Source organism: Eptesicus fuscus, chromosome 23 (assembly GCF_027574615.1).
Source record: "Eptesicus fuscus isolate TK198812 chromosome 23, DD_ASM_mEF_20220401, whole genome shotgun sequence".
Taxonomy (NCBI): domain Eukaryota; kingdom Metazoa; phylum Chordata; class Mammalia; order Chiroptera; family Vespertilionidae; genus Eptesicus; species Eptesicus fuscus.
In genome coordinates, this window is record NC_072495.1 from 1,511,138 (window position 1) to 1,524,866 (window position 13,729).

General features: G+C 61.0%; 1 protein-coding gene across 1 annotated transcript in view; it reads right to left on the minus strand.

Moving 5' to 3' along the window:
• SORL1 (sortilin related receptor 1) overlaps positions 1-13,729 on the minus strand; it is a 159,467-nt gene that overhangs the window by 48,347 nt on the left and 97,391 nt on the right. The window contains exons 23-27 of the mRNA XM_054712585.1: positions 13,191-13,304; positions 9,405-9,527; positions 7,797-7,916; positions 3,747-3,872; positions 296-403 (exon numbers count right to left, since the gene is read on the minus strand). Coding sequence (XP_054568560.1) covers positions 296-403; positions 3,747-3,872; positions 7,797-7,916; positions 9,405-9,527; positions 13,191-13,304 — 591 coding nt within the window. The remainder of the gene's footprint in view (positions 1-295; positions 404-3,746; positions 3,873-7,796; positions 7,917-9,404; positions 9,528-13,190; positions 13,305-13,729) is intronic.

Below are 13,729 nucleotides of genomic sequence, written 5' to 3' on the forward strand. Positions count from 1 at the left end.
TGAGATGCTCAACCACTGAGCCACACCGGCCAGGCAGGAACAGTGTTCTTACAAGAAGAGACCGGAGATGGGAGCCCAGAGCAGAGGCCACCCGGGCACCCCCCCAGCCGCCCGCAGGCTCTGACTCGCCAGCCTTCATCACCCTTCACCTAATGCACCTCCAGTGGCTCTGCTTCTCGGGAGACTGCTTCCCCCACAGTCGGGGGCAACGTAGGTACCACGGAGATCCGTCCGAGGGGTGCCCTCTTCACACCCACCCCCGGCGCTCCCCGGGCGGGCGGGCAGGCACACTCACCGCAGCGCTGCTCGTCGGAGCCGTCGGCGCAGTCCCGCAGCCCGTCGCAGTGCTTGCTGGCGGGGAGGCAGGTGCCGTTGGGGCAGCGGAAGCCGTTGCACCGCTTCTCTGGAATGGAAAGAGCGCGGCCATGAGGAAACGCAGCGCCGCGAGGCCCGGATTGGCCCGCCCCGAGGGCAGCTGGCCACGCGCCCTCACAGTGACAGGTGTGTGCGCGGTGACCAGCAGAGCTGCCTGGAGAAACGGGGCCTGCCCCCACAGGGAAAAACAAGGTCAGCACCGCCCTTCACCGAGACCCTGGCCTGGACGGAGCCCCCCTCGTGTGCCCCAGGGGCCCTGACCATGAAGAGGTGAAGGAACGCGGTGAAAATATGGCCTGGGGACAGGTGTGTGAAGAACAAGGTGCGGACGACAGGCGAGCACACCCCTCGTGGAACAGCCAGCAGGATGTGCACAGACCTGACCGTGCACGTGTGCTCGGACTGTGTGAGGCCCACGGTGCGGTGTCCTGGGCGCACAGGGTGGGAGCCGGCAGGAAGTGTTCACTGCATAGCGTCACTATTTCCCCATTTCAAACCATGTGAGCGTGTTACCCACTCAAGAAACTCAAGTGCGTATTGTTTAAAAAGTAAAGGCTTCCGTGAAGAGAAAAGAAAACTAACTCCTGATTAGAAACCCTGGTTCTGAAAGTTCTCTTACGTCACTCACTCTGAATTCTTCATGCATTCTAAGCCAAAGCCCTTTTGGATAGTGTGTCCCAGAAACGTTCAGAAACGTGGGTTTCCGCCTCAGCACCGAATCCAGCCCAGGTCAGCTTCCCGAGCAGAGCCACGCCAGCAGGTCCCCGGTGGCCAGGCGCACAGCCGCGGTGGCCCGCACCAGGAGGGTCAGGTGTAAGGCAGGAAAACGTGCTTTAAGCCCTGGCCGGTTGGCTCAGTGGATAGAGCGTCGGCCTACGGACCAAAGGGTCCCGGGTTCGATACCAGTCAAGGGCATGTACCTCGGTTGCAGGCTCCTCCCCGGCCTGGATCCTGGTCGGGGAGCCTGCAGGAAGCAACCAATCTATATGTTTCTCTCACATCGATGTTTCTCTCTGTCTTTCCCTCTCTCTTCCACTCTCTCTAAAAATCAATAAATCAATGAAAAAAAAAAATCCTCAGGTGCAGATTAAAAAAAAAAAAAGAAAATATGCTTTAATCCTGTGAAAAGTAATCATTCCTAAGAAATTACTTGGAAGACATCAAACAGACACAGCTAACGAGCACCGCAGATGGAGACATAGTCACAGGTAAGAAGAGTATAGAATTAAGACGACATGAGATGACTCCCACGCGTGAAGCTTGTGAAAGCAAAGGGTCAAGGTGATGCCGAGGGCAACAGGGAACACAGCACATCATGGATGGACATGCTTGTCAGTATGACGACTTGGAAATAACGCCTGGAAACGCTATCGAGAACACGGGACCAGTGAAAACGTGGACCCTACCAGACCACCTGGAGACGCCCGAACGAGGGGGCGCTGAGGCTGGGGACCTGCAGCAGCCACAGTCCTGGTGTCCTGGGACCACCCCTGCGAGACTAAGGGACGGCTACATCTCAAAGGAAAAATACACCTTGGTTTCCAAGGACATAAGCAGTTTCACTGTGCAAACCAGTGTGACACCGAACACACCTGAAGTCCACCCGGTGCAGCTAAGTGAGCTACAGTGACACAGCGGGACACACCTCTGCCATCAGAGTGCTCACGGCAGAAACACAGACACGCAACAACGTGTAGACAACTCCCATTCCATGGGGATTTGGAGCGTACGGTGTAAATAATCCCATATAATAAAGAAGTAATATGCAAACTGACCATCACTCTAACACAAAGATGGCCGCCCCCATGTGGTCAAAGATGGCCCCCCCATGTGGACCCAAGATGGCCTGCAGGGGAGGGCAGTTTGGGGCATTAGGCAGGCAAGCAGGTGAGTGGTTAGGAGCCAGTGGTCCTGGATTGCGAGTCAGACATCCCCTGAGGGGTCCCAGATTGGAGAGAGTGCAGGCCGGGCTGAGGGATCCCGCCCCCGCCCCATCCTGTGCACGAGTTTCATGCACCGGGCCTATAGTGGGAATATATACACTGGTCTCTGCCTCTGGTTGCTGGCACAGAGCTACTAAAACCCTTGCATTTTCCTGGGTGACACGAGTGTCCTATTCTTAGATCACACTGGGCGGCTCCTGGACAACATCAGGAAGCCACGGGAGAGAGTCGGGGCCACCCACCACCCTGCTCCAGGAGGAGAGAAGGATGGAGACGGGGAGAGCGCCAGGTGGGCCGTGTGGTGAAGATTCCATAGAACCCAGAGTCTAGGCCTCAGAGGCGTCCAGGCTGCTGAGCGCTGGTGGGCTGGGGGCTGGGGCGAGGCACAGAGCTCTGCCCGCCTTCCCACGCCTGCCCCGTGCCCCTCTTCCATCCAACACTCGCCTCCACCCTCCGTCACCCCTTCCATGATAACCAGTGTTTCTCTGAGGTCTGTGAGACGTTTCAGCAAATGACCAAACCCAGGCAGGGATCCTGGGAGCCCAGGCTCACAGCTTTGCGCAGGAGAGGAGGGGAAGCTGGGGTTGGGACCGGCACTAAAGTGGGGGGTAGGGGGCTTGCAGGACTGAGCCCTGAACCTGCGCGGTCCGAGGCAAGTAGCTCGGGGAAAACAGTGCCAGTCAGGCCAGCGGACCCCGCTGGTGCTGGACAACTGTCCGGAAGCCAAGAATTCTATGAGCACCGGAGCCGAGGCAGCACGGGAGGCTTCTGCAGACGGCGGGCGGAGGCAGGGCGGGCGCCTGGACACCCTGGTGTCAAGCAGCATTCTCTGTTCGTGCTTTTGTGGCAGCCATTCTGTGGGAGTTTCTGTGGTGAAGGCGGTTGGCCATCTCGGGATTCTTTTTACGTCAATTATACGGAGAAAGGTCTATTTGGGGCCAGTGAGCCATTCTGAGGCCGCAGCAGAGAAGCCCGAGTCACAAAGTACCAGCTACTTCCACTGCGTCCTTCAAAGCCGCACAGAAAGCCGTGCGCCAGGTGCCTGCGGGACTGGCTGCACCACACCCGTGTGTCCTACGGCACTTAGCTGTCAGGTGGGCACACTTAGCTGTCAGGTGGGCACACTTAGCTGTCAGGTGGGCACACTTAGCTGTCAGCGTGGGCACACTTAGCTGTCGGCGTGGACACACTTAGCTGTCAGCGTGGGCACACTTAGCTGTCAGGTGGACACACTTAGCTGTCAGGTGGGCACACTTAGCTGTCGGCGTGGACACACTTAGCTGTCAGGTGGGCACACTTAGCTGTCAGTGTGGGCACACTTAGCAGTTGGCGTGGGCGCCCGGGCACAGCAGGGCAGTGCTCATGTCCTGCCTCTCCCTGAGCGGTGGATGCTAGAGACACGCAGGAGGGACTGGCGTGCATACTCACCGCAGCTGACGGGGTCCTCGTCGGAGCCATCCTGGCAGTCCAGGTCCCCGTCGCAGGCCCAGCGCCGGGGGATGCAGTGCCCGTTGCGACACTGGAAGTTGGACGCCTCACAGGTGTGGTAGACGGCTGCCGGCAATGAGGAGAGAGAGCAGTCAGCACCCTCCTCTCGCTCCCCCTCGACCCTCGACCGCCAGGAGCTGCCCAGGAGGGGGCTGCCTGGGGCCTGAAGGGAGGGGCGGGCGCAGCCTCCTGCAGGGCGGCGAGCTGAGGCGGTGGGACCCCAGTGCTACACCAGCAGACGTACCTGCTACCAGCCTGCGCTCCCACCACCAGGGGGAGTGGCATTCCCTGCTGCCACTGAACGGGGCGCAGAGGTTGAGACACAGGCCAGGCTGCCCAGGGCCCGAGCCCGCGCTTCCACTCGTCCTCGCTACTTTACTTCCCACGTAAACCCCTCGCTCCTGCCGGCTCCGCCGCCCGGAGACTCCCGCGGTGTCAGGAGCCCGGCCGGACCCCCAGCACCCTCCAGGGTGTGTCATCCGCTGTCCTGCCATCCAAGGACCTGTCCACTCGGAAGGGCCGTGACTTTAGAATTCTCAATAAACTACCCAATTCCAAACGTGGAAACCTCACGTCCAAAAAGCATAAGAGATTTTCCAAAATCACAAGGCGAGTGAGCCCCAGAACCGGGACCGTCGAGACAACGTCTGCCCGGCAACCAGGATGCCCGGCACCCCCCGCAGCCACCGCAGAGCAGAGGCAGGGCCGGCGGGCGCGTGGTCCGCGGACACCTCCTGGGCCCGCGTGGACTGCGCCACAGGACGTCACTCAGGAACAGCTCCGAGCCCTGGGCAAGGCCTGGCTCAATGGACAGAGCATCGGTCCGTGTTTCAGTCCGGCCAGGGGCACACGCCTGGGCTGCAGACCCCCAGCAGGGGGCGTGCAGGAGGAAGCTGACCCATGGTTCTCTCTCATCACTGATGTTTCTCTCTCTCTCTCCCTCTCCTTCCTCTCTGAAGTCAATAAGAATATATAAACTTTAAAAAAGCCTGGGTCAAATGTACGCTCTCGGCCTTAAACCCGACCAGCACCCCTACTTGCCCCTCCGCCAGTGCTCCTGTCTGCCCCTTCCTGCGGCGGCCAGGCCCGCCCCTTTGCCACGGGCATCGAACAGCCTAACCGAGCCGGACGGGCTTGCTGCCGGTTTAACTACCGGCTAGGACGTTCACAACGGGAGGAGGCAAAGAAACCAACCAACACACAGGCCGTGGGGCGCAAACGGCGGCCATTCATCCAGGCGAGATGGTGCGTAACACACTACCCACGGCTGGGAGATGGGTCCCATGCCCTCGAGAACGCCTCCTGGAGCTGGGCTACGGTCTGCAATCGTCTGAAACACAAGCCTGACCTTTCCCGCCAGGTGGCCGTACCTGCCTCCTCACCGCTCTGAAGGTCACGCTGTGCCTGACGGCATGCACACCAGGCCACACACGCCTCAGGATCCGACTTCGCACCCGGAGTCCACTGCAGGTCTTTACAACGACCTCCCTCTGCTAAGAGGGGTACGTGTGGCATGCACGTTACAGGAGCTTTTGCCCCGGGAACAGCCGCTGCCTGGAAACATCTTGATTTGCTGGCTTTCCAGGTCTGACAGCCCTTAAACAAAGCCTCGCTCATGCTCACGGACACTCGCCGGAGCTCATTTCCACTGGACTATTCGCTGCATTCGGCCCACGCGCTTCATGTCGAACTGAAACACTCTGGAGGGCTCTCGGAGTCTCCAGGCAGGAATTCTGAGCGGCGAGTGGAGCCCGCCAGACCCCACCGAGGCCGAGCGCAGAGCCTGACGGTCCGCACGATCCCGCGCGCCGGGACGCTCCTTCCTGCCTCTCCGTCTTCCGAGGAACCCCGAGCTCCCCGAGACCGAGGGCCCGGTACACCGGGTGTGCTCAGTTCGTAACTTCTTTGAAGGTAAGGGTGAGGGGACTGGCTTTGATACAGACTAAGGACTGCGGGGAGGGTCAAGAACAATCCTTCGCACGGCAAGATGACGGTGACGGAACGACTGGGAGAGCTGAGGAGTCACAGTCGTGAAATCAGAACACTCCGCGCTCCTCCCGGAGGCCGCTGTCCCACACTCAGCACGGGCTCCGCAACCCCGTCCCAGGAACCGCAGGCGGGCACCCTGACTGCTGCGATGCGGGAGCCGCGCCTCATGGCTACAAACCCGCACCCCCGGGGCGTGAGCCGGGCCACACGCTAGGATCAACACAGAGCATCGAGGGCGCGGACAAACAAAGGTCAGGTTCTATCTAACGAGAATCGGACAGACATTCTGGAGACGGAAGACAGGAAGTAAAAACAGCTCCGCTGAGGTGTGGGAGAGCAGATGAGGTGTAGCGGAAGAGAACGGCTGAGCTAGAAGGGAAATCTGAGAAAGGAAATGAAGTGACAGCACAGGCCCCGGAGGCGTGAGCGGCAGAAGGGAGTCCGGCTGCGGCCACGGGACGAGCCCTGAGCGAGCGGGAGACACAGCCGCGAGGACGAGGCTGCCATGTCCAGGACCAAGGAAAACGGCAAACCCTCCCACTTTAGAAAGAAACCAGCCGAGGAAGGTTCCACAGCGCGGCAGCGACACTGCATCACAACAGCCGGCCCACCACACGCACACGAGATAAAACGCTGCCGAGAACCGGGACACGGTGCCGATCACTGCTCAGCAGGTAACGCACCAGGACTGACGTCAGCCCGGAGGAGGCCGGGAGCCAACAGAGCGCCGGGAGACGCCATGGAAAGGGACTGCAGCCAGGCTCGCGAGTGAAGCGAAGGCGCAACTGCACCAACGAAACCTTAAGAGCTCCCGCTCCGCTACACTGCCGGCCAGGGGAGCGCTGCTCACAGAGCGAAGGTACCCGGAGCACAGGGAGGTGCCCTGAGGAAGTTGTTACTAGGAAACAGCAAGAACCACTGACTCCAGGCTTCTGAACTGTGAAACAAAACACTAAGTAGTCAGTGTTTAACGTGTAAGTGTGGGCACTGCGTGCAGTCAGGACGAAAGCATGCTGAAGCCGGGCAGGTCCGGGCCAGAGGGAGCGGGCGAAGCACACACGGAGAGCAGCAGTAACAGCACACAAGTCAAGTGTTCAAGGTCAAACCGGCCAGAGGGGTGGGAAGCAGAGGGGGGAGAGGAAGAGCAAGGAGCACGGCCCGCACAGACCGAGAGCAGCTGGGGTCGGCAGGTCAGCTGCCCTGACCTGTGATCTTGGGCTCAGCACAGCTGACTTGGTGGGGCAGTGAAGTGACAGGCCACACGTCTCAACGAGCTCACACCCACTTCCGACAATGGGCGGCGAGGAAGGCGAGTCGTCGGGAAGCGGTGTGGAAGCGCGGCCACGGGACGGAGGGCGCCGAGGTGGACTGAAGGACAGCTGCGCGCTGGGTGCGGGGAAAATCCCCACGAGGCAATGAAGTACTTTTTCACTCCTCCACAACTTCCCCAACCTGCTCTCCCCCATCCACCGTGCTGCACACGCCTCCATGCACTCCGCCAGCCACAACAGCTGTGCAATCCACAGGAGGAACCCTTACTCAGCAGAATGAGGACAGCACCTCGACCTCACACCACACCGTCAGCCTCCCGCTGACACACGTGCTGTCTCCAAGTTCATGTTTAATGAACTCTCACCCCAAAGAGATGCAAGCACCGTTTAGGTTCTCAATGTCGGGGAACCCCGATGCACCGAGATTCAGAAACAGGAGCCACTTCAGTGCCCCCACACTTGGCCCCCAATGAGGGGCCGGCTGTGAGCTGCTGGCCCTAAAGGAAGCGCAGCCTGAGCCAGCACACAACCCAACGCCGTGTCACTCGGGACACGTTCCGTTCACTGAGCACCATTCGCAGCGAGACGCCCTCACTGCAGGACACGGCTGATCTGCATGCGTCCTGCGGCGGCCGGCCCGCTGTGGAGAGCACTGAGCGGGTGGTATCTGGGCCCCCGCAGGGCTCCAAGACGAGCGGAGCAGGGCCCAGGACCGCGTGCGGACACTCACCCGTGCAGTTGGCTTCGTCGGACCAGTCCCTGCAGTCATTGTCGCCGTCGCACACCCAGGAGGCGCGGATGCACAGGCCCGAGCTGCAGTTGTACTCGTCGTCCCGGCACTGGTGCGTCTCTGCGGGTGAAGCCAGGTGTGAGGACAGCGCGGGTCCGGCCCGGCTGCGGAGTCCGGGGGTCACAGCGCACCCAGCCCCCGACGGCCGGCGGCAGGCGAGAACGAGGAGGCCCCTCACCGCCTGCCTCTGGGGAAGAGCCGGCCACCGGCTCCGTGCACCTGACAAACCTGTTCCAACGCCTGTTGGGGGGAGGATGGGAAGCACCCCCCGCTGCCCACAAAGCAGAACTTTAAAGACACAGAAGCTTCCAGAGACGGAGCCTGTGGCCCAGAAAAGGAGCAATGAACAGTCCTGAGGGCGCTCAGCTCGGGGAGGGTCAGTGCTGACGCTGCCCACAGAGGGGGCGGGGCTGCTGCTTGGCTGCGGCTGTGCCGGAGGGAGGGGGCAGCAGGCCCGCCAGGCCCTGGAAGGAGGCTACGCCGCCGGGTCGGTGTCCTGAGCACAGCAGTGAAGCAGCGCCTGGAAATGGAATTTTAGCCCGGCCAGCGTGGCTCAGTGGTTGAGCGTCGACCTGTGAACCAGGAGGTCCCGGGTTCGATTCCTGGTCAGGGCACATGTCCGGGATGCGGCCTCAACCTCCAGTGTGGGGCGTGCAGGAGGCAGCCGATTGATGATTCTCTCTTACGTTCATCTCTCTCTCCCCCTCTCTGAAATCAATAAACACACATTTAAAAAAGAAATGGAATTTTAGAACAGCTTCAACAACAGAAGCAGCCAAGCCTCTGGCCCAGGGTGGCGGCCTCGCTGGTGACGCACGAAGAGGCTGGGCCTGCAGAGGGTCCGTGGCCCCCGCCCTCCGGCGGTTGAGGACCCGCTAACGGGGCGGGGATCTGACGCTGCTGTGGCTTCAATGGTCAAACACGTGCCAGGAGGGAGGGAGAGGCCGCCAGCAATGCAACCACACAGCTTCCTTCCCCCCAGAGCAAAACTCCCCGCACTGAACCCCTCGTGTGGAGGAGGAGGTGGCGGGATGAAGGGGAAACAGTGTGCATCCCAAAGACTGCTCTGGAACTTCATGTTTCTACAAAGATGGAAAAATGTGTGTAATTCACCCCAAAACGCGCTGAGAGGCAGACAGGAGCCTCAGTCCCTGTGAGGCGGCACCTGCTGCTGAGCAGGCCCTGCGGATGCAAGCTCGGCCCCCGGACTGGCTCTCTCCCCCTCTGCCTTCCTCTCTGAAATAAATAAAACGTAAATAAAAAGAAAATAACACAGCTGACAAAGGTGCGGATCTGTGTCCTCAGGAGGCTCACCTCCCAGCCGCCCGGAGGCGTGGCATCTGCTGGGCTCTGACCAGCCCTGGGCTCGCTCAGAACCCCCCTCACTGCTGCGGCCACACGCACGGCACCCTGCGCGGTGAGCCGGGCGCTGCGCCAGAGCCAGCCCGGCCCGCTGCGTGCACGGCGGGTCCGGCCGCGGGGCCTCTACTCCCACGTGGCTGTCAGATCCCCGGCGGCCTCCCAGCAGCCCCGGCCTCCGTCCCTCACCACAGCGGCTCTCGTCACTGTTGTCGCCACAGTCGTCCTCCAGGTCGCATTTGTAGGAGAGCGGGACGCAGGTCCCCGACTCCTGGCAGCGGAACTGCGTCTCCGGGTCACAGACGGTGGTGGCTGAGACAGAGAGAGAGGACACACTCACCGGTGCGTTCACTCCCCGAACACCAGCGCCCGCTGGGAGGGGAGTTTCAGGGAGGAAGCGCCCGGGAGCCCGTGTTCACCACCACGGCGTCCGGGCGCGTCTGGCTGGGAGAGCAAGTGACGGGCGGGGTACCTCCGAGACCCCTCAGATGGGAGGTGCCCAAGGAAGTGGCCGGAAGTCCTTTACCGAGAAAACCCCGGGAGCTGCCCCTCCGCCTGTGCACACAGGACGAGGGGAGGTGGGATCTGCAGCAGCGACGGGCTCTGCAGTCAAGTCGGGTGTCACCCCTGGCTCCGCCGCCCCCAAGAGTTCACTGTGACCCCGAGCCTCTGTCGCTCCACAGTGAAGGGGGGAAAGGCAGCCCTGGCCGGTGTGGCTCAGTGGATAGAGTATCGGCGCGCAGACCGAAGGTCCCGGGCTCGATTCCGGTCAAGGGCACGTACTTCAGTTGCAGGCTGGCCGGGCCTGGTCGGGTGCGTGCAGGAGGCAACCCACTGATGTGTTTCTCTCACGTGGAGGCTTCCTCTGTCTCGCCCTCCTCCCTCTCTCCCTAAAAGTCAGAGGGAAGATCCTGGGGAGGATGCCCAACAACAGGAGAAGAGGCACGCGGGTCAGCCTGGCTCCCGCCCTCGCCTGTTAAACGAAGACAATACCCCCCCGCGGCCTCCCCATGATGGTGGGTGAGAAAACGTGTGGGTCAGAGGCACCAAATGGGGTGAAACATAACGTCACTGCTCCCCTCACCATCCCTGTGCCCTCGGCCTCAGTGAGACGGAATTAGCTTCCCCCTTTAAACAGCAATTGTCTCGGCTGGAGCACAGCCCCTGGGAGCAGAGCCTGCAGGAAAGGCCTGGGGAGGGGCGCTCTCGGGGAGGGGCGGGGGGTGGGGGGGGAACGCCATGAGGTGAAAAGCTGTGGCAGCGCCGCGGTGGACGGCCCGGCACTCTCACTTGAGGCTCCATGTCTTCTCTGTGACGGAGCGTGTGGTGGGAGGCAGGGCACATGCCACGATGCCAAGGCTGGGGGGCTGCACATCTAACCCCGAGCTCCCGACACAGCCCAAACAGGAGCTGTTTGAGGGAGGGCGGCGCGCTGCAGCCCCTCCCCGGCTCCCTCCGGCACTCCTCCTCCCCCCCCCCCCCCCCCCCCCGCAGTGGGCAGGAGGCCTCCCTAACCTCCCAGTGGGTCCTCGTGCCCTCGGCTGCTCTCCGCCTCCTCAGTGGGGAAGCAGACGGCAGAGGCTCCGCTCCCTGCTCCTCAGCCCGCACCCACCTCACTGGTTGGGCTGAGCCCAGTGGGAAGCAAGTCTCAGGCCCGGGAAGGTCACCAGGCGGACCTTCTCACCAACAGGACCCGGGCCCGCTGCACCCTCCCTGGTGGCAGAGCTCGGGCTGGCGGAGGCAGCGCCCCTGAAGAGGCCGGGAGGTCTTTCTCTCAAAACCGGAGCCCAAGAGACCTACTAGTCTACGCAGCCAGAACCACAGCCCAGAGACCCAGGGTCACAAAACCCTCCTCCCTCTGCCTCCACGGAGACCCAGGAGGAGTCCCTGCTCCCGGACACGGGTCACAAAACCCCCCTCCCTCTGCCTCCACGGCGCCGCATCAGGGCGGCAATGTGCCTGCAGGGTGCAGGTTCTGGGGAGCAGGCCCTCCCCCTGCTCTGACAGACTCCGCTCCAGCTCAGCTCAGATGCTGCTGAGTTTATTGTCATTTTTTAAGGCGCTCTGGCTCCTCCCCCACAGACATCAGACCTTCCTGAGCCTCTGGAGGGAGAGGGGGTTCTCAGTGCCGGTTTGCAGAACAGAAACCACAGGCAGAGCTAGTGCTCCCCGAAGTCGGCCTTTGGTGCTCTCCTGATCTGTGTGCAAGGCGTGCCCCGAGGCCGGGCTGCTCCGGGAGCCTGGTCTGTGTGCCCGACCTGCAGGGGGAGCAGTGTGGGGCGCTCCCTGCTTCTCAAACTGCGTCCCGGAGCGGCTGGGAACCAGCACGGCCTCTGCAGTGGATGCCCGCCGTGCACACCTGCCAGAGACCAGGTGACACAGAGCCAGAGCCGCCAGCACCCTCCTCAGAACAGTGACCATGCGCTGCCGGGTCCCAGCGCTGGTCCTTCCCCTCGATTCCTCTGCCCGCGGCTCACTTCTCCAGAGGGAATGTCCCTCCGTCCCTCCGACGGTCCCCTCCCTCCGGCGAGCTCTCACCGCCTGCTGCTCCAGCCCCACACACGCCCCGGCCCAGGCTCCCGGCCAGGTCTCTGCGACCCCCCGTTCCCAGGCCAGGCCACATCCACTCTGCCCTGCAGCTTTCATCCCTGCTGCTCCCCCACCTACGCTCGCGTCACCTCTGCTCACCTGCAGCTCTGTGGGAGGACCTACCCAAGTTTGACCTGGGTGCCCCATGCTCCCCGTCCTCACATTCATCTCTCCAGGGCAGCTGGCTGCTCATTTATTTATTTACTTATTTTTAATCCTCATCCGAGGATATTTTTCCATTGATTTTTTTTTAGAGAGAGTGGAAGAGAGAGAGAAACATTTATGTGAGAGAAACACATCGATTGATTATCTCCTGCACGAGGCCCGACCAGGGCCTGGCCCAGCGGGGAGCCTACAACCAAGGTATGTGCCCTTGACCGAAATCGAACCCAGGACCCTTCGGTCCGTAGGCTGACGCTCTATCCACTGAGCCAAACCAGCCAGGGCAGGCTGCTTGCTTTATAATTCCCCTTCAGACTTGAAACGGTGCCCATCCAGCTCCCAGTAGCCCCTGGGCCCCATACAGAGACGGAACAAGGTCTTCCGTAAATACTGTTGAGGAAGGTGTGAACATTTTACTGACTACAGAGGGCAAAGCTACCAACAACTGACTAAAGAGGCTAAATCTGTCTGTAAACCCTGCTCAACAGAATCGGATACTTCAGCGGGGAGGCCGTAGAACTTACACTGTCCAAAGACGACACGTATGTGCACACACACCAACGTCCCCACCTGCCAGACCACACTGGGATGGCACATGGCGCCGGAGCCCAGGCAGCCAGCACCCGCTGCCTGTGGTGGCACCTGGCCCACCTCCAAAAAGGCGAGCATCGAGCTCACAGATCCAGGCGCCACCTGGTCACTGCCCGCCACCAGCTTGCCCGACTCCTGCCTTCCGCCACGTGATGCTTATCTGTAACCTCTTACAACGATGGAGTCAACTGATACGTGCGGGTCTGTTTTAAATAACAATACGTATCTAGTTGGGTATACAAAGGTGTGTTCTCTGGATGGCTTACATGCATCACCACCCATGACGGGCGAGCCAGCACCCTGCACCAGCGATTCTCGGCCGGTATGCCAAAGGCATTTTTACAGCACACACTACCTGTCAGTCAGGGGCACCGGCCTCTCTTCCCTTAGACTGTCCAACAAAAACACAACAACAGCCAACACACAGCCACCCGGCACGGTGTGAATGAATCCAAATTACAGCTGCTTTTGTCAGGTCAGCAAAACACAGTCTTTTGGTTTAGTTTGTGGTGCTATGAGCTGAACAAGATCGACAATCACTGCCCTAGATGGCCAGTCCCACCCAGGAGCTGAGCAGCCTTCTGTGTAACAGGAAACGCCTAACGTCTCAGAACTCGGCCCGCAGGGACTCACGGCAGTTCCTCTCGTCGCTCAGGTCTCCGCAGTCGTTGTCAAAGTCACACCGCCAGACGCTGCTGATGCAGTTCCCGTTGCTGCAGCGATGCTGGCTGCGGAGACAGGCGCTCTCTGTGGGCGGGAGGCGGGAGAAACAAAGCCAGGGTTACTCCCACTCAGGGACCGGCCCTTCTCTCCGAGTCCATTTCTCTTCCTCAGTGGCATGCCTGGGGGTAAAGCAGGAGGGAGGGGCACGCAGGTCGGGGCCTCGCTGGCCTCTTCGCTCGTCCAGTCACACCTCAAGGAGAGGCCAGGAGGGGCTGTGCAGCGGGCCCGATGGTGAACAAGGACAGTGATGACACCAACTGGGCCTCGTGGGAGAGAAACCATATACCGATGTCAGAACACTAATTACTCCTGCACACACGGCATCTGCACGGTATTCAAACACACGTGCTCCATGTCTCCATGGCTACATGTACCCTATGTAGTTACACGCATTCAATTTACCAACCAAGTGTGTTATAAAGGCTTTCCTTACAAGCCGTGAGGGTTTT